This window comes from Anneissia japonica, unplaced genomic scaffold (genome assembly GCF_011630105.1).
Source record: "Anneissia japonica isolate Jap-2015-1 unplaced genomic scaffold, ASM1163010v1 scaffold10466_len380309_cov135, whole genome shotgun sequence".
In the NCBI taxonomy this organism is placed as follows: Eukaryota; Metazoa; Echinodermata; class Crinoidea; order Comatulida; family Comatulidae; genus Anneissia; species Anneissia japonica.
In genome coordinates this window covers 95,805-117,328 of record NW_022715455.1, presented here as the reverse complement: position 1 = coordinate 117,328, position 21,524 = coordinate 95,805, and the positions used below count along the sequence as shown (strand labels likewise).

At 36.0% G+C, this 21,524-nt stretch overlaps 1 protein-coding gene across 1 annotated transcript in view; it reads right to left on the bottom strand.

Moving 5' to 3' along the window:
* The window catches only part of LOC117109235 (sodium- and chloride-dependent GABA transporter 1-like), a 15,594-nt gene extending 13,521 nt beyond the window's left edge, over positions 1-2,073 (bottom strand). The window contains exons 1-3 of the mRNA XM_033251493.1: positions 1,805-2,073; positions 357-489; positions 82-216 (exon numbers count right to left, since the gene is read on the bottom strand). Of these exons, the coding sequence (XP_033107384.1) occupies positions 82-216; positions 357-489; positions 1,805-2,049 (513 nt within the window). The 5' untranslated portion in view covers positions 2,050-2,073. The remainder of the gene's footprint in view (positions 1-81; positions 217-356; positions 490-1,804) is intronic.
* Positions 2,074-21,524: the final 19,451 nt, after the last annotated feature.

Here is a 21,524-nt window from a genome sequence, read left to right as displayed (position 1 = left end):
TATATATATATATATAGGCCAAGTTACACCACAAAATAACACAATATTTATATATCATAATTAACAAATTATTTACCATACCTCTGATTCTTGAAGTTTATTGAAATCTGGTTTGATATAAAAAATGATGCCGTCAACAGCGCCATCGAGAGTTACTCCCCTAATAAACAAGATTATCAACATAACATACGGGTAGGAAGCTGTAAACCAGACTACCTGTTAGAAAAGATGTAATTGGTGGAAATTATATAATTTAGCATGTAATTATAAAAACACTAACATTAATATTTGCTATTTTAGCTGAATGTATATTTTTAATTATTTCTTCTCATTATTATACCTCATCGCTGACTTACCTTGCCAGTCCATTTGACCCCTTTCCATATACAAAAGTAGCATAGGATCCAGGATATCAGGAGGGTGAGGGACAACTGCCACCGGAGCTGACCAACCTCATCGATACCCTCCGTTTCTCTTAGTATGTACCGCCTATCAAAACATGAATTAGTGTCATTAAGAACAAACTGAGAGTTTATAAGAAGTTGTGTCTAAACCTAACTCGAACCTAAGACTTCCTGCGGTGAATGGAGACACTTTTCACCAACTACTATCGATTATCAAGACTTTGAAACCCCTGAATTGTCAGATTTTGCTCCTGGGCAACTTCAGTTCTCGCCGGAGATATCCTCCTGCCGCCGTCGAGGATATCTGCGGACTCTCCCTGCCAAGCAAATCATGGCTTCCCCTGTTTAATTTGAGAATAGTATGGAAGCGTTTGGCGCAGCGGTTGAGGCCCAGACTTTCAAACTCGTGTCGAAACTCCCGCCTTGCAAGCAGCTGGTGTCCTTGGGCAAGACACTTTATTAGAATTTGTCTCTCTCTATCCAGGAATATAAATGGGTACCGACATATGCTGGGAAGGTAAACAGACTCGATGTGAGGAGTAGCATTGTAGGCTGGCCCCAAAGCTTAAGAGGGATGGACACACTGGACCTGTTGGACTATCCTTACGCAAACCCCACCGTTTGATCTTTTGCTTTGTTTACCATCGTCATTCAGTTCTAATTAATGCCTTCCGAGTTGTATTGTTATTTTTGGTCCACTGTTCGTTTGCTCTACCATTTGTCAGTAATTTACATAATTTATTTAGTGTATATAAGAGCGCAGTTTTTCTAAACTAACATTTTTGAAAATTTCCTAATTTTACATTTTTTGTCAGCTGGCTTTTCCTTACCTTATCCTCAAACCTACTTTACTCATATTTTCTCCCCCTCATCAACCACTCCTCCTCCCCATGTAAAATACCAGATATGGCACTGACAAAAGCACTTCTCTGTACTTTTACTCACGACGGTGAATATGAAACCCGAAAAACTAATGGTGGTAGAAATTCGGCAAATTGGGTTTCGGCAAACTGGGTTTTCATAATTTTGGGTTGGCAAAATGGCATTCGGCAAGCTGGATTTCGGCAAAGTGGACTTGGTTGACAACTTAGGGGTTTCAAAGGCTTTTTAGGATTTTAGAGTCTAATATGTGCAATATGCATATAGAGGCCTAATTTTTTTTCCTCCCCGACGAATTGTGGTTTTTCTCCCCGAGGGTGGGGGCCTGACCCCCACCCCACCACTGGCGCCACCCTTGAATCGGTATAATTTAAATGGATTGCTTTTATCTTATAGGCCCTACGATGATTTATGTATATATAATTATATCTTATGGCAATCATTATTAGGGCCTATACCGGGGCCTATACTCATGAATTATAGTACTAGCTGTCGATTTTGATGCTACTGAAAAGACTCACTTCCAAAATTCCATTGTGGTAGATACACTACTGTTATCCACGTATGTGTAATTGGTTGTACAGTTTTCCGTATTCCACCAGTTATCGCAGTCAACCCATGGTAAAGTGGCGCTAAACGAATGGAAAAGATATAACAGAGCCCATGCGATGATAATAATGTAATAAACATTTAGCAGAAATGACATCACTACAGCAGCGAGTCCGACACCTGGCAAAAAGGAACAGAACACATTATACATAAACATAATGTTACGTTATGTTCAAGAGGGTTATATACTGTACCTGCATGTGTGTTGTGGCCCCAGTATACATGCACGTATTATTATTTTGGTTCTTAATTAATTTGTTTGAAGTGCCAAGTACTTTTTAGAGTTCATCTCATGGGGCAAAGATAATCTCCGCCGGGCAATCGTTATACATCTGGGTGAAACGCTTTCCGCTAAGATAGATCTATTTGAAAGGTTATTTTAGTCAACTTTGGTGAGTCGCTTTATCAATGTAATTGATCACAATACAAAACCTATCGTACGCTACAAGCCTCGACATATTTTTTGAAATATGCAAAATGTTTTCAGCATTTATGTACATAATACGAACGCAGGACTAGCGAAATGTATTTTTACGAGCACTGTCTTTTTGGTACACCAACTTTTTATTACAGTACCCCTGTACAGTAAACAAATGCTATTAACGAATCACAATGAACAGAACTAAATACTTAGACGAAACTTGGCTTCACTAAAGTCCGTGGAAGGTCCGTTAATACTGTGCCTTGAAAAGATGGCTAAGTCACCAAATGACATTATTAATTTGAATTGCTCTTTGCAAGTTCGGAAAAACGTCTCATCACCGAACAGTACGATAAACTCAAGGAGTTCCACTGCGATTGGTGTGATGCTTCATTGTACAGCTCCTATCCTATATATTGCCACCTTTTGAAATCTACTGCTTTGAACTGTATACTGAAATACCCGAAATTTCCGTGACATGTAGTCATTAGAGAACAGGATAAAAAGAGTTAGAAAACGCAATTTAAAATTTTGCCCTGGGCACGTGCCCACACTTGACCTCCCATCCCCTAGCTACGCCACTGTCAACGAAAGAATAAATGGTGTACATGGTATCGATAACTTGGCTTCATGATAATTCCGATTGGTTACATCGGCGTTTTGCTATTTCCCATCAACTCCAGTGTGCATGTCTGCTATGCTATTTACGATATAGGCTTACTAGAACATATTGCTAAAAATGTTGCTTCATTGTTTTGTTTTGTTTGTTTGTTTTTTTTGGTTTTTTTTTTGGTGATAATTATTATTAGCATTATAATAATTGTAATAATTGTAATTAATAATATTATTAAGATACGTTATTGTGTCTTTGTTTTAATCTAACTTCGTTCTCTGTGTGCGCTATACGACGCGACGCCGTCTGCTGATTGCCGGTGGCAGTCTGAAAGTACTGTCATTAAAAACGATTTTACAGAATCGCATCGGCTGACGATCGTCGGGCGTAGTGAGTGCTCGGCCCTGAGAGCGTTTGACGACGCGGCGCCGTTTGCTGCTTGTCGGTGATAGCAGGTGATAGTCTGCACTTAAAACGATCCGTTTTGCGCGTCGTGGCGTTGCGTTCCCAATAAAACAGACTATCGGGCGCAGTGAGTGCCTGGCTCAAGAGCCAGCATAGGCGCTTAAGCATTATTGTGTAACTGGCGTATGATAATGATCATAACGCAGTATGGGTAGGGTCTATCCTGAAATGATCGTACAATCAAATTTTGTACCACGTGATATTGTGAAATTGTACAACGGAATTATGGTGTGAATAAATTTCTATCTTTACGGTTTTTCAATCTAGAGTCAGTAAATTGAAATCTAAGCGCGACCTACATTTCTGTAAATCAAATTTGTAATGTAAATTAACTTTAATTGTTTTTAAATTTACAACAAAATCTGGTAATTACTGGCCTAAAGCCTGCATCAGTTATACCGACCTTTTAAAGCAAATTATGAAGTTCAATTATTCACATAGCAAAATAATAGGTAGTTGTTCACATGTATGGTTCAGAGCCTAGTTTTTGGAAAGCATTCTTTCTCATGTTGTACAAGGAATCTCACAGCTGGGGACTCTGATTCGGCGATTAGATTTCATAGTTAGGTCAAACTCAAGTTAAATGCACTCATCCCCAGCATGTTAATGATAGCTTCGGGTATTATTTAATCGACAAAATGATGAGGGCTTAGCGCGAAAATTGTCTCTCATCTGTTGCAAGTCTCAACTGGATACCATTCCTCTACTTTAATAAGAGCCTGACCATTCAATTCCATTCCAACACAGTCACAAAACATTCAATTTTGAATCAATATGATGTTATATTAATATTTAGTCTATTAATTGGCTATGAACTGCAAAGTCTTAATATACAGCCGATGTCGAGTGGTGTATCTAGGAGTCTTGAGATAATTAGGAAAGACTGATGGGGGAGGGGCAAAGATGGAGTGGAGGAAGGGGACCAATGATTAAGTGTGCAAAATAAGGTGTAATGTGATTTTTTAACTACGGTACTTGAGCGTGATTTTTTTGCTTCTGACAGGAACAAAATTGTGGGGGGGGGGATGTGTGAGTTTTTTAGGGGAAACTAAACAAATCTTACCCGCACACCAACTAGATACGCCACTGCCAATGTGATGTCGAGCTTCTCGAAGGATTAAGAAGGTTAAATACCATGGAGTAAGTACAATATACGAAATTGTGTTTAGTAAATATTTAACGTGATGATCATCACAATGCTCAGCCTGCTAATGAAACAAATCTTCTTGGTCCATATTCTAACTTTACTTTATTTAATTTGACTAACTTTAGTCCTGGACAAGTTAGTTAGTCCGTTTTCGATAATACAGGCCCTTGTGTGTTGATTATATAAATCTCGTGTATAGGCCTAATAGAAAAACACGTTTGCATGTATGTGTGTATGTTACAACACTTTCACGAGCATCTGAAACAACTCAACAACATATACATTTTAAGACTTTTAGAGACCAACGTCCATTATTTGTATTTTTTTTATTAGGCTCGTTTGCAGTCGAATGTTACATCTTAATTGGGTAAATCCTAAACAATAATCGAATCATCAATACAAACCCAACAGGAATTATACTTGTAATTATCATTTTACCGCATGATCGACTGGGAAATCGAATCAAGATATATGCCCGTTGAGATCGACCTATCTGGAGGTGTACCACTCTCTGATTATATCAATTTCGTGAAAAGTAGAAGCAGCAATTATCGCGTGTATAGTAAAACACGTTCGCGTGTTAGAAGGAACACTTCGCTTGTATACTCTTCATTATTTAATTGTATTACAGGTACTGTAAATTAAAATTCTTTATTTCAGTGATTTGTATTTAAAATCACTGTTAACAAACCTTACTTCAATTCCCATGGGCTTATATAAATCGTGCGTATGGACAAAGCTTTTGTGTGTACTATTGGTTCAACGATTTCTTCATTACTGAGTAGTGGTAGAGTAGTAGTATATACAGATTGAAATTACATCCTATGTATTATGAAGTTATAGGCTATGTTTTCTTTTCTTAAATGTTATCAAATTTACGACCAAAAGTTCCTATTCGAACAATGTTATTATTATTTGTCTATTTTTGTGTTATTGTGTTTACGGTCGTTGCATTTTAAACAAAATTAAAATAATAGATAAATAACAATACCATGTGATCGAATAGAAATCGTAGCAAGCATAGCACTTCAACGAAAATTTCCTGTGTTGTAGCCTATAAAAAAGTGTTTCTGGTAGGATACGAACCTGTAGACTCTGCTGACGAGGCGAGTGTCATGATTTTGTAGCCAGCAAATATATTTTGAACATTATTTACTATGATTGATTTTCATGCAAGAAACTATATTACATAGACAAAACAAACACTTTAGGTGATTACAGTACTATTGGGTTTACACATTATCAGTAAAGTTATCTACAGTAATTCATAAATAAGGTTAATCAAATGGATATTCAAGATTGAGTTGGTCATTAATGGTGTGAGGTTAATTAGTGTTATTTATTTATCCTTTCTTAGATTATACCTTTTTCGCTCTGATTGAGCTTTATTTATTGTAATCAAAACAGCACATTACATTTCTTCCTAGTCAATTATTTAATTTTAGAAAAAAAACCGTTATATATATAATAATAATAATAATAATAATAATAATAATATGCAGACATTTATAATGCGCCAATTCAAAAGTGTTATCAAAGGCGCAGTATTTAACCCATTTAAAGTGGTTTCGTGAACAAAAATGATTTTAGATTAGTTTTAAATAATTCTAAATTGGGTCATTGTCGTACTGGGAGAGGCAAAGGATTCCAGAAGTAAGGTGCCATAAATGAAAAAGGGCGTTGCCCGTATGTTTTTAGCTTTTTTATTTTAGAAGGAGCTAGGAGAGATTTATTAGAAGAATGAAGTGCACGAGTCGGGGAATACGGAATAAGAAATTGTAGCAGATATGACTGCATTGGTTTCCTTTCCAGTTCCTTTTTTGATATTCTGCCTTTAATCGCACCCATCTATCCCTAACAAATTCTAACCAACCCATCTCTGTTACTGCCCCCACCCCCGCTGGCGCCACCCCTGACATAATGCAACCATGCTCTATCCTTGGACAATGCTTTACTTAAACAACGTGACCGGGATTTGCTTTTATTGTTGGAGGGCGGAGGGGAGGGGTAAAGTACTTAGGGGAGGGGATCTTCGCCTGGGGGAGGGGGTTACTAAATTTTAAAATTTAGCATAATTTAGCATAATTTCCCATCAGTCCTAGCATAATTTGATTCGCACGCTTCGCTGGTCACTTTTGGCCTTATTAACAAATTAACCACATTAGCCTAACTGTGTCAGGCTCATTGCGTTCTTTTTGACTGGACCATCCAGCGTAGGCCTAGCTATATATAAGTAGGTTGCGTTCGAAAGAAAGAACTGCTGACGTGTAGGTATAGGTTTTGTCCTAATTTCGTAGCCTAAACTACATTTAATTCATATATTTGAATAGCATACGATTGAGAAAACATAGTGATGGGAATGTGTGGTTTAATAGACCGTACGTAATAAACTTTTAATTAGTTTGAACATAGAGGTATATTGTTCTATACCTACTTCTGACGTTTCCCGCGATGAAAACAAAATGTCAGAAAACTTTTTCTGACGCATGCGCAAATCTAAATTTGCCCTAAAATACTACAACTCAAAAATGGTGGTAGGGGGTATGTTTTATCGCGTACGGCTTAAGCTTTTTATCTAACCGAAAAAAAAAACAAAAAAAAAAACACCAGTAACTAGGAGGCACACTGTACCCGCCGCGAAGCACCGTTTAGGAGCCTGTTTGCTTAGAAACTTGTGCCCATACATCTCACACACACATTTCACATCTGTATCATCCCAAGAGTTCTGCTGTGACCTAAGGTCACAAAGGAACTAATAATAATACACACCACCTTACGGAGATTTACCAACAGAGTTAATCCCCCAAATCCCCCAAACAAATCTTCAGAGTTGTATTATTTATTGATTTGATTTAAGTTCAGCTATCAATATGCCATCGATAAGATTCATTAATTTAACGACGCGAGTAAATCTTGAATCTTAAACCTTTCTCGGACATAGCATAAACAATTGTGTTACATCACAAAGTTTAAAAATCTAAAAAGATACTTGGTGTATTACTATTAGCTTATGTTATCATTAATGGTTAAGCGTGGATATATCGAATAACCCACTGCTATTATAGTTTCTTACATGTTCTTAAAATATTATTAATTTATTTTTATAAATTACCAGAGTATTCAGCATAATTCCATTAAAACAGTCGTTAAGATAACTGAATCTCAACAAGGCTTTAGTATCAATTAAAATCAAAGATATTGAGATACCATACAAACGACTCAGATTCGTGTGTACGAGACTTATAGATGAGTCACAACTCTGGTTTAATTGTAACTTATTTTCTTAAGAGCAGGTGTTTGTGTCGAATAACACAAAATTACATGAATGTAATTTCTTAAAGGGTGAGCACCGGCGTCATTTGAGACGACGTTTGATCAAGTTGTTATTGAAAAGACTTGCAAAAACACGAGCTGCTGGTGCGTCTTGTAAATGCGATAGTGCAAAGACTCCCAGAAATCTTGCGTTCTCTCGTGAAGGATTAAAGGCTGATAATTGTGTGCCTTTATTCACAAATTCACCTGTCGAGCAACTCTAGAATACGTCAGGAAGTGATAATGAGGATTGTCATCATTCCATTGAATTATTAAATACGCTTTATATATCTAGATCTATGCTCTCTGATTTTGCAATTTTGCAGCTGTCATTCTATAAACATAATCACATTTTAAATTACTGAAGTTGATTTTTCCTAATATGTGCTAACGAAACATTATTTACAAGAATGAAGCAGCATGTATTGTGGCCGTATAACCAGTGCCAAGTATTATAAGCCTATTTACATTTTATTTCCTTCCTTTGAAAATCTCATAATAGGCCTATTATTGATATCTTGGTATTAACTTTATAAGACATTATTAGTAAAGTGGTAAACAAAATAATGTTCTAAAGCATTAGGATGTACACTGAGTTTAACTAATACAAATCTGAATGTCACTTAAAAAATTGGCAAGGTTTTTTACTAAACAAATGATAAATCATTCTCAAAAACACATGGACTACTAAACATCGATTTATACTGATTGAATCAATATTTGCTATTTTAAATAGTTGGAAGATTACAAACACACACGCACACCCCCCCCCCCCCCCCCCCCCCCCACCAACACACACACAAACAATTTTACTACTATATTTTATCATTGGGCACTTTTTACCAACCTGTTATTTGGGTTCATATTTACCGGGGCATTTTTTCCAGGGCCATTCCACGGTTTATTTTTTTCAGGAGTCATTTTTCCGTGGCAATTTTACCTACGTCTACATTGTAAATAATCTTAGGCGATGTACGGTAAATGTTTAAACTATGACATAACAAGTAGCCAGAGGCTATACGGTAGATTCCATTCCTGATCACTAGATTCATTATTGGCACACCAACACAAAGCGCAACTTCTGCTCTCTTGGAAGTTGTGATGTACAATACGGTACACATATTAATTAATTATCATAAAGGCTACAACATCCTACCAGGTAGCAAGTTACACTCCTGTGTTGAGAGGGACAAACACGTATGTAAAATTCTAGATGTGTATAAGAGACAGTATATATATATATATATATATTGACAAAGGTTGATAACCGAAAACGTTTGCTCACTATTAAATAAATATATACCTGGCAACTTATTACTTTCTCTCCGGAGTTTTTTGTTTTATATATATATATATATATACATATATATATAGTTATATAGTATATATATATAGTTTAGTATAGTTTAAAAAATTTGTGTTCCGCAAGTCAACTTTCGATGATTGTACACCGTTTTTTTTCAATGTTTTACATTTTATTTCACTTGACTTTTAAGAAGAGATATTTAAGTCCTAGATTTTACTTAGCGAGATTTTAATTAGAAACCAAAGCTGCACAAAAAATCCGTCCCAAAAGTGATCTTTAATTATCCTGTACATTATATTAATATTTTGTAATCGTACAGAGCTAACTATCGGCCTACGGCTTCTTGTTCACACCTGCCAGTCTTGTTTGGAGAGTTCAAGATGTGAGTTATGTCCAATAAAGGGATCGTCGCTTAAATCTGGATTATTTTCCCTTAGGAACAGTTACCAAGAATTCAATTTTCTTTCGATGAAGAATTAATAATTACATGAAGAAGCTTAACAGGAAATGTCAATTATATGAGGAAAATATGTCTCGGATTAGGGACATTTTCCAACGGAATGAGTCGATGTCATACGCAACTGTCACGTTCATTTTCTCACGTGATGCAATGTACAATAGATACACAACCATACCCACGAGCAATCTCAAAGCCTCCAGATTTAACGCTCAATCTCCAATCTTTTGAGATAATCGTTTTCTGTCACCCAAAATTCCTACACGCTATTATTTGATTACGTTTTAAGAGTTCGAAACATACAAAGTGACATAAAAACAATACAAAAATCTCTAGAGTTATATTCTTAATGAGTGATTAATAGTTTCGATTATCAACAATACGAATGTACGCCCTATATTTGATTTATTTAAATAATTTATTTAACAATATCAATAAGTTCGTTTTCAACAACATGCTGACATAAGGAGGCATTTGCAGCTACAATGCTTGTTTTTGCTAAGTACCAGTACTTCGTTTTCTTGCTATGATGTTTTGACTCTTTGACAATTTACTTTTTCTTTGCACTTTGTATTACTATCTATATTTTATTTATGGCATTTCAAACATTGATATTATCCTTTTACTTATGAACTTAGTTGTAGGTTAGTTTAAGTGTGTGTTATTGTTTCATTGTTTATAGTTTACTTTTTTTAATTCTTATTTATATTTAATTAATCTTGAATTATTGATTTATTGTGTTCGCTTCACTTAGGCCCTTCGGGCTTCATGAAGGTTCCTTTTTGTTCAGTTTCAATTTGTGTATGTTAATCTTATGTATTTGAATTTTTGACTTGACTGTATACATTGATTAATCTAAAATTATTCATGATAATTAATCATTTAATTACACCGCGACAAAAGTAAAACAGATGTGGCTTATCTAATTCAAATATGAATATAACAGTAGAGGAATTTGACAAAGAGAAGAAAAAAAAAAATCAGCCTTCAACTATCTCATACATGGCGACCCTCATAACCATTTGACCACGAAGGCATTGTGGTAATTAAAGGGTACTTGTAGAATCTGACAAACTGTCAGAGATATATAAAAATGCTCCCTCTTCTGTGGTTATTTTCAGCTTCAATCTCGAATGGGATACTTATATATTTAAATTTATTTAAAGGGATGGCAAAAAAACTAGAAACAGCAAGCGGAATAGTTCATGGGACGTTAGTGGGCGTGGACGGGCGTTTCTAAACATCTCACAGAAGTGGTCCAGGGAGCGAAACCCTGAAAACTATGAACATTTGGGAGTTTCTAGTCTAGTTTACTAATGTCAAAAATGCATGTGGATTCTCGTCGGGGACATCTACCCAGCCTTGAACTTTAAATAGAAAAAAAATATTTTTAAGATAAAGTTAGACGTTCACCTGGTGGAACAGGAATGTTTTTTTACTTGAAGGGTCTTTACGTGATTATACAGAGATCTGTCTATTATAAAATTCATTTTGTGCGTCAAAATATTTGTTGAAATATAAGTATATCTTAAAAACAGGTGAACTATAAATAACTTACTAAATTATAACAGCCCAAAATAGTCAGTCTGAATTAAAAACGAAAAATTTAAAGCGGTTGGTAAAATGGTGGGAGGGATGTACCAATGGGGGCAGGAGAAAGGGCCCCCTCGGGAAGAGCTTTCCTGCCCTAAGAGAAAAGAAAATAATTATATGCATTTATTACATATTAGAAAACCCCCAAATTTTCAATTTTTTCGGGGTTTCACTCCCTGGTCCACTTATTACGAGAGATTTTCACTACCCCCGACAACACCCACTTACGCTTTCATCGCGGAAATTGGGCACCTAGGCAAATTCTGGCTCCACTCCTTGAAATAGTGGGTACAAAATAAATTAAAAGAAATTCATGAAGTTGATCAATTTTTGAGATTGAGAAGAGGCGACTTGTGTGCATATCAACAAAACTGCCAAATTAAAATAATCAGCAAAGAAACAACTGATAAAAGGGACCCAGATATGTTCTGACAAACTTTACGTGCTCTCTCGATTTTAGTTTTCATTCAGTATTTCAATTACTTGTATTGGTTGACTCAATTTTATATTCTTACCGAATCTTGCCTGTTTTTTGCATACATTATTACGGTATAAATATGCTATATATATTCTGGGATACTGATTGGATGTCCTAGTTCGCAAGATGGGGTGGGGGGACGAATTGCAAAATAAGGAAGCCCGTAGGCCCAAGCCTTAGCTGGGGGACAAGTGGCCGCCCAGGGCCCCGGGGGGAGTAAAGGGGCGAAGGCCTCTGAAGCTCGGGCCTTTATGGCCTTTCATAAGTCGTATCTAATTAATTTTAATGAATGCAATCAAATTTATTTCCACACATTTCAAAATACAGGGACGCATCCAGAAAATCGAAATAGAGGGGGGAGGGACAAGGGGCTGAGGTAAGAAAATTTATGATATGGCACCTCTGGTTGGCCGTAAATGACGCTCTCAGACTTAATTTTAAATATATTTTTCTTTTTTCTCCACTTTTAAATTTTGAAAATTATGAAGGGTGGACCGGCTGGGTCCCCTTGAATCTGCTACTGAAATACTCATCTTAAATTCTGTTTTCAATTTAACCTGGTAATCATAATCATGCCCGCTTATTTACATTAATAAAAATAATTATTTATTATCTACTGATTAGCTTGTGACGTATTCGAACCAATTCTATAGTTTCTTTAAGTGTAGTACCTTTAAAACCAATCAAGATGTTTTTCCTTTTCTTCATTTTTTGAATTTTACTTTTGTCCTTCCGTTTAACATACGATCAAACAGGACTAAAGAGATCGGAAGCACACAAAACATTAGTTAGCATTTTTATTTCACAAACTTAAAAGGTGATTTACTTAATTTATCATTATCGTGATGTCATGGCGAGATTGCGTTAGTTAACGTCAGTGGAGTTTGTAAACTTGTATACGGTAACTAATTAAATTAGTCGAAATAGACAGACATCCTTGTTAAAGTCTGCATAATTATTGTTTAATAACGGCTACATTCAATTGAGTAACTATAATTTTTTGAAATTGGGAAAAACAGGAATCTATGCATGCAGATACATTGAACACTAGTATAATTATACTGGTCTTAATAATACAAAAGAAATAAATCGTTTATAATATAGAAATTGTGGACTTTTTGAGTTTGTAAAAATGTTGGCATAATAGGTTTACACGCTTACAATTTTAACAGCGTAGCCTACAGTACACTGATGACCGTTGCACCAATAAAATCGATACGAAATGTACAAACAATTGCGTTTTCACTCCGTATTGGTCCGGAAATACGCACCGCACTTGAAACAGAGCACAAGTGAATTGACAAAATCCATGACAGTCATTCGTAATTGTTGTTGTTCTTTGCAATCGCTTTGAAGAGTGGGGTTTTAACTACCGTATAAAAGATTGGTGGAAAGTGTGGGAGGGGAACAATTGATATGATATTCCCCCTACTTGGGGGGGGGGGACATGTCCCCACTGTCCCCCACAGATCGACGCCCATGCATTTTCGGATTCCTGTTAGACTCGTTGGACCCATGACACTAAATGTGTTGAGCCTCCAGTGGCTTTATGATACTTGGTAAACTATTACCACTGTACTATCCTGCGCTCTAATTCTGTGATTGGTTGTGACACAACCTGTAGGCCTAGCATGCATGGAGTTCGTACCAACACACATGAAGTAAATGCGTTAAATACTTACAACCAAGCTCCAGAGGTGGGGGGGGGGAATCATAGGCCTATTTTGTACAACTGATTTTTCTAAGAAACAAAACCATATTTTACGAAAAACTTTGAAGCGGTGAATGAGATACCGGTACAGATTTTGGTTTTTGTGTCTGTTTATGTACAACATACAAAAAAATGTTTTTCCTCTGGATCCTGGCTTTGAAAAGAAAACTAAAATATAACTTTTTTTTTCTTTTTTTTTCCCAGTTGAGGCCAATCAGTTGAGGCCACTCGACTTCGAACCTTGTCCATCTTACAGTTTGATATCAATTTGTTTCTGGCTAACGAAATACTTGGCTGTACTTTACCTTCAATTATGTGGTTCCTACTTCCAATAACGAAAGTTCATTAATAGTTACGTAATTCGATAAAAATAAAGTGGTCTGAATTTAATCTGATATGATTAATTTCTAAATTAGATAAAAATATAGACTCTCATGTTTTCTAGTCGCCTCTTAACGCGTCAGTGCATTCTAAGGATAATTATGTCTACGCGTTGCATCGATGCCAATTGATGAAAAACTCTGTTTAATTAAAAGATAAATGTTCGAATATAATAAAAGTAGGAACCGTATTAGTCTATAGCATAAAATACAAACAAAATGAATACAGTAGCACCTTCTGTAGACTAGCAAAAATTTAATGAAACACAATATAATAATCATGACGCCAACTGGAGAGAACGCTACACATGGTATCAACTGCCGCAACTGGAATGGAATACGCATGCTCAGTTACTGATATGGTACAACGTAGTCCTACTTCTCTGAAACAATGATCAAATAATACTCTCTGGAATCAGAACCACTGAGCTTATTAGAGAAATAGGTCTAAGTGTAATAGCTTTTGGCTCCGTAAATCATAAGGTCACACAATGGTTTTAGGTCTATGTGATAGTCTGCAATTTATTTTTGATGGTATATTTATTATCTGTACTAAATTCAAAGGGAAATCAAATATTTCATACTTAAAGATTATATTACTGTAAATTATAATAGTACTGGTATCATTTTCACGAATCCACACAAGCTCAGTGGCTGTAAAGCGAAACGAAATTTAGTACTTTTGTTTTTAAACTAATTAACTACGGGTATAGTTTTTTTTTTTTACCAGCCCGTCGATTAAAACATGAACAATTTAGCGAAAATGAGACACCAGGCTACAAGGCTAAACTTCAGTGGGAAAGAAGGTGCATTGTTATTTCATGTCATCAAAACATTTTTTGCTTTATTGCCTGTTAAAAAAATATGCACCATTCACCATTTCACCAAGTCAATTAAAGTTATTGTAGTTGGTTACATAAAACTGTATATTATATCCATGTTTAAATTATAATTAAACAAATAATTTTTTAAGGTTAGACTTTTAGTTTTATGCCTATAGAAAGCACTTGCTGTGGCCAAATGTGCTAGGCCAAATTGCCGAACCCCAGTTTGCCGAATGCCAGATTGCAGAATGCACTTTGCCAAAGCCCAGTTTGCCGAATGCCAGTTTGCAGACTCAAAACCAATAATCCTAGTTTGTCGAAACCTAGTTTGCCGAAATCCAGTTTGCTGAAAGTCAATAGTAGTGAGACATTAACAACAGCATAACATTTGCGATGGAGCACTCTCTTACGATGACTAAGCCTGGTTTCCTGTCGACGTAAGAAGGCAGATTTACGGTACTTACGATTACGTCGTTCTATCGTAAGAAAATGCGATTTGACAGGAAACCGATTACGACTGGTGCGTTGTGAAATCGACGTAACGTAAACTAAAATCTTCGCAAAACAGTTTTGGACAGGAAACCGGCGTATTGAATTTTCATGTGATACGTCGATTTTCCAATATTTGACAGGAAACCGCGATTTAGTGACTTTTTGTTGAATGAACTCGCATACGTTGCGTTGCAAACGATTCTTATGAAAAGTTGACTCCAAGTCAACTTTTCATAAGAAACGTAAGCGGAAACGTATGCTGTCTGTATATCTTGCCTATACTAACATTGTCGACGAACTCTCATTGACTTACATATTTATGGGGTTGGGGGCTAAGTATTTATGGGTGTAACTGTAGCGCGCAGCGTTATCCGAGGGCCGAAGGCCGGATCCGGGGTTGGGTATGGGAGGGGTTGGGTATGGGAGGGGAGTCCTCTACTCCCAAAATGAGTTTTTTATTTTAAAAAATTGGGACTTCTAGATTGCTTGACTTCTTGATTGGCTGGGATGGGAAAACTAGGCCTATTTTTTATTTATCTTTTTTTTTTTATCGACTGCCCGACGAGCTTTGGCCGATGGGTGGGGAGGGGTTCTTGACAAGACCGATGGGGAAATTACTAGACCGATGGGGGATTAATCCCTCTGTCTCCTTCCCCCCCTCCCCACCACCCACCCGATGGCGCCGCTACTGCCCAGGCCTACATCCGTAAATTACTGGAGTATTGTGATTGACTGCAGTAAATGGACCAGGGATTTTTTCGTGGGTTGGGTAGAGTGGGATGGTGGTGATCAAGAATGAGGATTGCAATTAGATTTAATAAATTACATTTATTATACAAAAAAAAACGTATAGGCCTATAATATAAAAATAATATATAAAACATTATAATATAGGGCCTAAATAAATATATAAAATATATAGGCCTATTGCCAGTTGGAATATTTTCTGTTAATTTCAATAAAGAACTTTTTCAAGTGTATTTCATTCTTAATTTTAATTCATGTTTATATTATACAACCCGAATTTTAACATTTTAATCATGTTTTCTGTATAACTGCATATCTGGAGATAAGATTTTTCTGTCAGTTCAAAACATAATATAATAAAGTGAAATGAAATAAACAAAGTACAATATAGGCCAAATTGATATTTAACGAAACACTAAAATTGATAACGAGAAAGTTAGCAAATCGAGATTTGTAGGCCCTTATCCTGTACTACAGGACTAGACTATTGTTTAAATCTAGCGGTGAAAATTATTGTCCTCGAATCTCGCCAGGTAATTTTAATGAGGAAACCAGACAGGAAGTGAGAAATGTTGACATATCGCAGTCGCAAAGAAAAATTCGACTTGACGTAACATGCATGTGACGACGTTAGAAGAGGCTTTGCCGTTCGAGCTTGAAAAATTTAACTTATCGTAAGAATCGTAACCAGCATATTTTGTCTGCGGCCCAGCACGATCAAGACGCGGCTGTTTTTGTCCAACTTCTCGTAACAGTCGTAAGAATCATAAGAATCGTATGAATCGTAAGAAATTCTGAACTTTACGTCGACAGAAAACCAGGCTTAAATCTGTACGATTGAGAATTCATTTGGAAGTCATTCCAACGAGATGCGGTTACTGTGTGTATTCGTATAGTAGTCTGTAAATCAAACTTTATAACACTTTGGGCAATTTGGTTATCAGCAAAAAAAAAAAAAGAAAAAAAAAATCAAAGGCCTATCAGATAAAAGGGTCCAACCCTGACGGCAAGATTCGGAAAATTGAGTTTCAGCAAACTGGGTTGTCATAATTTCGGTGAATTCAATTTGGCTAAGTGGGTTTCAGGAAAGCGGCCATGGACTCGGCAAACTGGTTTCTGGTAAACTGGGTTTCGACAAACTGGTCGGATACTACCATTGCGGCACTGCCTGCCTATACGCGACTGGGCGGCGTCTTCACTATGGCATTTCATAGGGCCCTAGGTTCTTTATCGTGCCAGAATGAGACTTCATGTGAAACATAGGAAAATGGTTGATAAAACAAGAAAATTCTACTCAAACTTTGAGTATTTTTGAAATGTGAGTGCTATTTTAGAGGTGTTAATCATAAATGTTCTTACACCTTCCCATCTGTGAAAATCCCTTCTCCGGGCCCCCTCTATGGGTTGTGGGTTGTGGTTATTAGGCCTATTATCACATTTGTAAAAATAAAATGAAAAATTTAGGGGCGTTAGTAAAGTAGGGATGTAGGCATTTTGCCTTATCCTCATCCGGTTATGTAGACACACCGTGTAGGGCTATACACACTTCACAAATCAACCTAGAAGTATGTCCCAGTCAGTCTGGTCCCAGTGAGTATACCCGAAGACTCGGCCCTTATGTACACATAATCAGAAACGATAGCATTGTTATGTAGGTCGCTATAACGAATAATAAAAAGAGTATTCCAAGTAGCCTCTGAAAAAGATGACCCTAAGTTAATAGAAATGCCAGAGTCGTGGAACCCATACTATGCGCGTAGTACCGCAAACATGGTGTCTATGATGATTTGTAATTACACAATTTCATGCTATTTCTGCACTTATTTAAAATATGGAGATATCGAACCATCCTAGTTTAGTTACTGACTGTTGAACATTACATTTGAAATCAACAACATTGCATTTTGGTTGGGGCCGACATTTGTGATGATGATGATGATGATGATGATGATGTTGATAATGGTGATTATCAATATCAACAACAGCATCATCCACATCATAAATATACTAAAAATCCTCAAAAAATTGTGTTGCCAAACCTGATTGGGCCAGAATATTAGAAAGCCTTAAACATTTTAATAAGCCCATTTTCAATTTTTAATTAATAATTTGACAATATAATATAGGCTACTAATATATAGGCCTATTAAGGTATATGCATTCCAGCCCTGTGATATAATGTATGATAAAGTTTGAACACACCGCAATGGCTGTCAAAGAACCCTATAAAATTCGGCATAGGCATTTTAGTAGAGAAAATGGTAAATTAGGCAGTAAAGCCTACACCGGGAAACAATTCCCAGTGCTGTTTCAGAAAAGAGCAACATGATGAATAAAAATTATTAGTCTGGTCATGGAGGTATTGATGGTCTGATACAGTATAGAACAATGTAAAGTAAATGACAGCAGTACTTTTGAGAAACAATAGAGAGTTTATTCTCTAGCTTTCGTCCACACAGTGGACTTAATCAGGAGACTGTACAAATGGGACAAGAAGCAACTACAATATACAACTGAAAAAATTGGGGCGGTCCTGCAACAACAAAGAATGGTTTACAAAGCATACTTCTAGTCTGCCGAAATAAACAATCTAAATAAACAGTATTAAAAGAACAAAAGATTAATGATAAGAAACTGTGGGGAAATAGCATACAAAATAAGTCTATGTCAAAGTCAATGATAAAAACAGTAAAGAGGCAGTTAATACAGTAAGGTAACTATATGAAGCAAAAATATAGATAATAATAAGGCAGCAATAGTAATATATATATCTGTCGTCCACTAATTTTTCAATTAGTGGACGCTTGGCTTGATTTTTTTAGGTTTGTGTGCAAAAAATTTCCTCATTTTTTCGTCACCGCAGACATCGTGCACCTCGATAAAAATTGAATTGTAATTGAAAAATACTTTCGTAAAACAAGGTTAATTAGAACCCAAAGTAAATTACTTTAAATATAATATTAAGTATGAACAATAAGAAATTCCTTGAATCAATGAACGCTATTAATCTAAACAAACTGAACGTTTAATAGGAATATTCTAGACCCTGTCTCTTATACACATCTAGATGTGTATAAGAGACCTGTTAAATTATGTAAAAATCATCAAAGAAAGGTAAATACAGTGTTCGAATAAAGGACATTATAATACATCGTGTAGCATAGCTCTCAACGAATGTAGTCCTGTAAATAAATGAATAAAGAAATTGTGTAATAAAATGCCTCTGGCGGGACTCGAACCTGCGACCTCCTGCTGTCAAGGCGAGCGTCATAACCATTAGACTCCATTACACTATTCTGTAATGGAGTGTATCTGGTGGTATTTGAATTTGTTCAACCATATGAATCCTCCGTGGTCTAATGTTTATGACCATTAATCCGTTGTAAGTGTTTGTCCAGTTTGTCCAACGTAGAGAGCATTATGGCAAATATTACATGATATAGCATATATTAGTTTGGATGACATGCAGTTATATATGTGCCTTTTATGCTGAAATTGTTATTATTCACTGGATTTGATATGTGGACAAAGTTTGCAAGTCCTAGTATTGCAAGGGAATTTGCCATGGTTGCTGTTAGTGGGAAGTTTGCTTTTAACTAAATGTTGTTTCAGATTAGGGGGCTGTTTAAAGGAAATTACAGGTTTGTCTTAAAAAATATAACTGAGGGCTTCGTGTAGGACAGGTTGTAGATCATCTGCAGAAAAGAGCATTAAGTAAATTGTTCACGTGGGCCATTCACGGAATCTAGCTTCTTCGAAAGACGGTCCGCTTTTGTAACTTGCATTAAGCTCATTATCGATCCCAATTAAAATATCAGGCTTATAATCACAATGGTTAATGGTTAATGGTTTTTAATTTAGATAAGTAGATAATCAGAATGTCGAACATCGAAAAAGGTATAAAATATTACCGCACCATCTATTAACAATCTCGTAGTTTCGGATCCATGTATTTTGGTTCTCATGTCCCTCAAATTTAATGCCTTTTATATTTAATACTCTTACCCCAACCAACATATACCGTAATCAATTTGAATATTAAATCACAATTAATACCAAATGCAATTTTAGGAGAGGTGTCTTAATATCTCGCCACATCTAACAAATTCTCACTTCTGTAGTGATTGGTACTCTGTGTTGTTGAACCAATTTAATGCCTTACAGCACAATTTGTATGGCCGGTGTGTATGTTCACACTAATCCTCCTGGATGTAAGCAAAGGTTTCATAGGTTGGCCCTACGGTGAATTAATAGAAAGCAGATTTGAAAAAAAATCAGGCTTTGCAAAAAGTTGTGGAATGCTAATTCCAGCGAGACAGTAAACAGTAATTTCTATAAAATCGAGTGAACGATGTTTGTGTTTGCCATAACAATAGATTTCTAATTTTGATTGGCATCCCACTGTAAAGAATGTTTTCTAAAATGATTCTTCAGTATTATTGAAAGAAATAGTACCGATAGGCCTATGTTTTTAATAAAGTATAATACTTTAGAACAAAGTGAAATAATAAAGTTTGAAGCTGGATCTGCATCAAAGCAGTCTTCCGTCCGGCAGGTAATAATTAATGGGACAATGACCAGGTACAGCGTAAATTGAACAAAAGATTTAGCCTCAATACTTGTCTACTCTTTTAAACCAAAACTAACACATATGTTTTCTTTAAAAATACTGATATGAATACGAATTAACGTGTATAATGGATATTAGTGTTGGGTGAAGTTTGTTCAGAGCGATAGGGGTCTCATATAACAAGTACGTGGTAGAAACTGGCCGTGTTTGCAAGTACGATCATAACGGTTGTTTACCTTTAATAAAGGTAACCTCTGCGTATTTCATGGTTATTAAATCTCGATATCTTGATAAGGATGAGTTTAATTATACAGTTAAATCCCCCCCACCCAAGAGGCGGATCCAGATATGTCCGAAAGGGGGGCTAAAAGTGGGGACGATCGAGATAACACTACTTTAGGGGGGGGGGGCGGGGCATTCCCCCACAAAATTTTTGTGTTCCAGGCACCCAAAAAAAAAAAAAAAAAAAACACCTCTAAGGCGTTTCCGGCCCCCTAAATCCGCCCCAGTTGTCACCATCCCTTCAGGACGAACTATTAAGTCTACTGTTAATTCTGTTAAGGGGTACCCTCAGCCTTAAACGTGAAATTGTATTCTTTAATGGATATTTGGCATGTAATATATATATTGAATGTAATGACCTACATTCATAATTCTTTGTAGCTCTAGCTCCGCGGCAGCTTTAGTTTATGAATGAATGTAATGTCATTAGTTATACACATTAACTACATTTTATTTTTAATACGCATGTTCCCGTTTGAATTACATTCTCAAAACTCGATAGGTATCCCCTCTGATCAATTCGATTTGATAATTCCTGAAAGTTAAGGCTGAAGAGCTAAGCAGAAAAAAAAAAAAAAACGCGTTTACATGAAATTTGGGATAAAATGAGATACCCACGACGGTTCATTTTTTTAAAAAATAAAGTTGTAATCTTTACACATGACGATAATATACGATACGATAGAACCTTATTGTCACAACGGTATGAATACAGCTATGAGATATGGATCTTTAAAAACTATGCTAGGCTCTGAACCAAGCGTCATCTTGTTTTGATTTTGATTATATATATATATATATATATATATATATATATATATATATATATATATA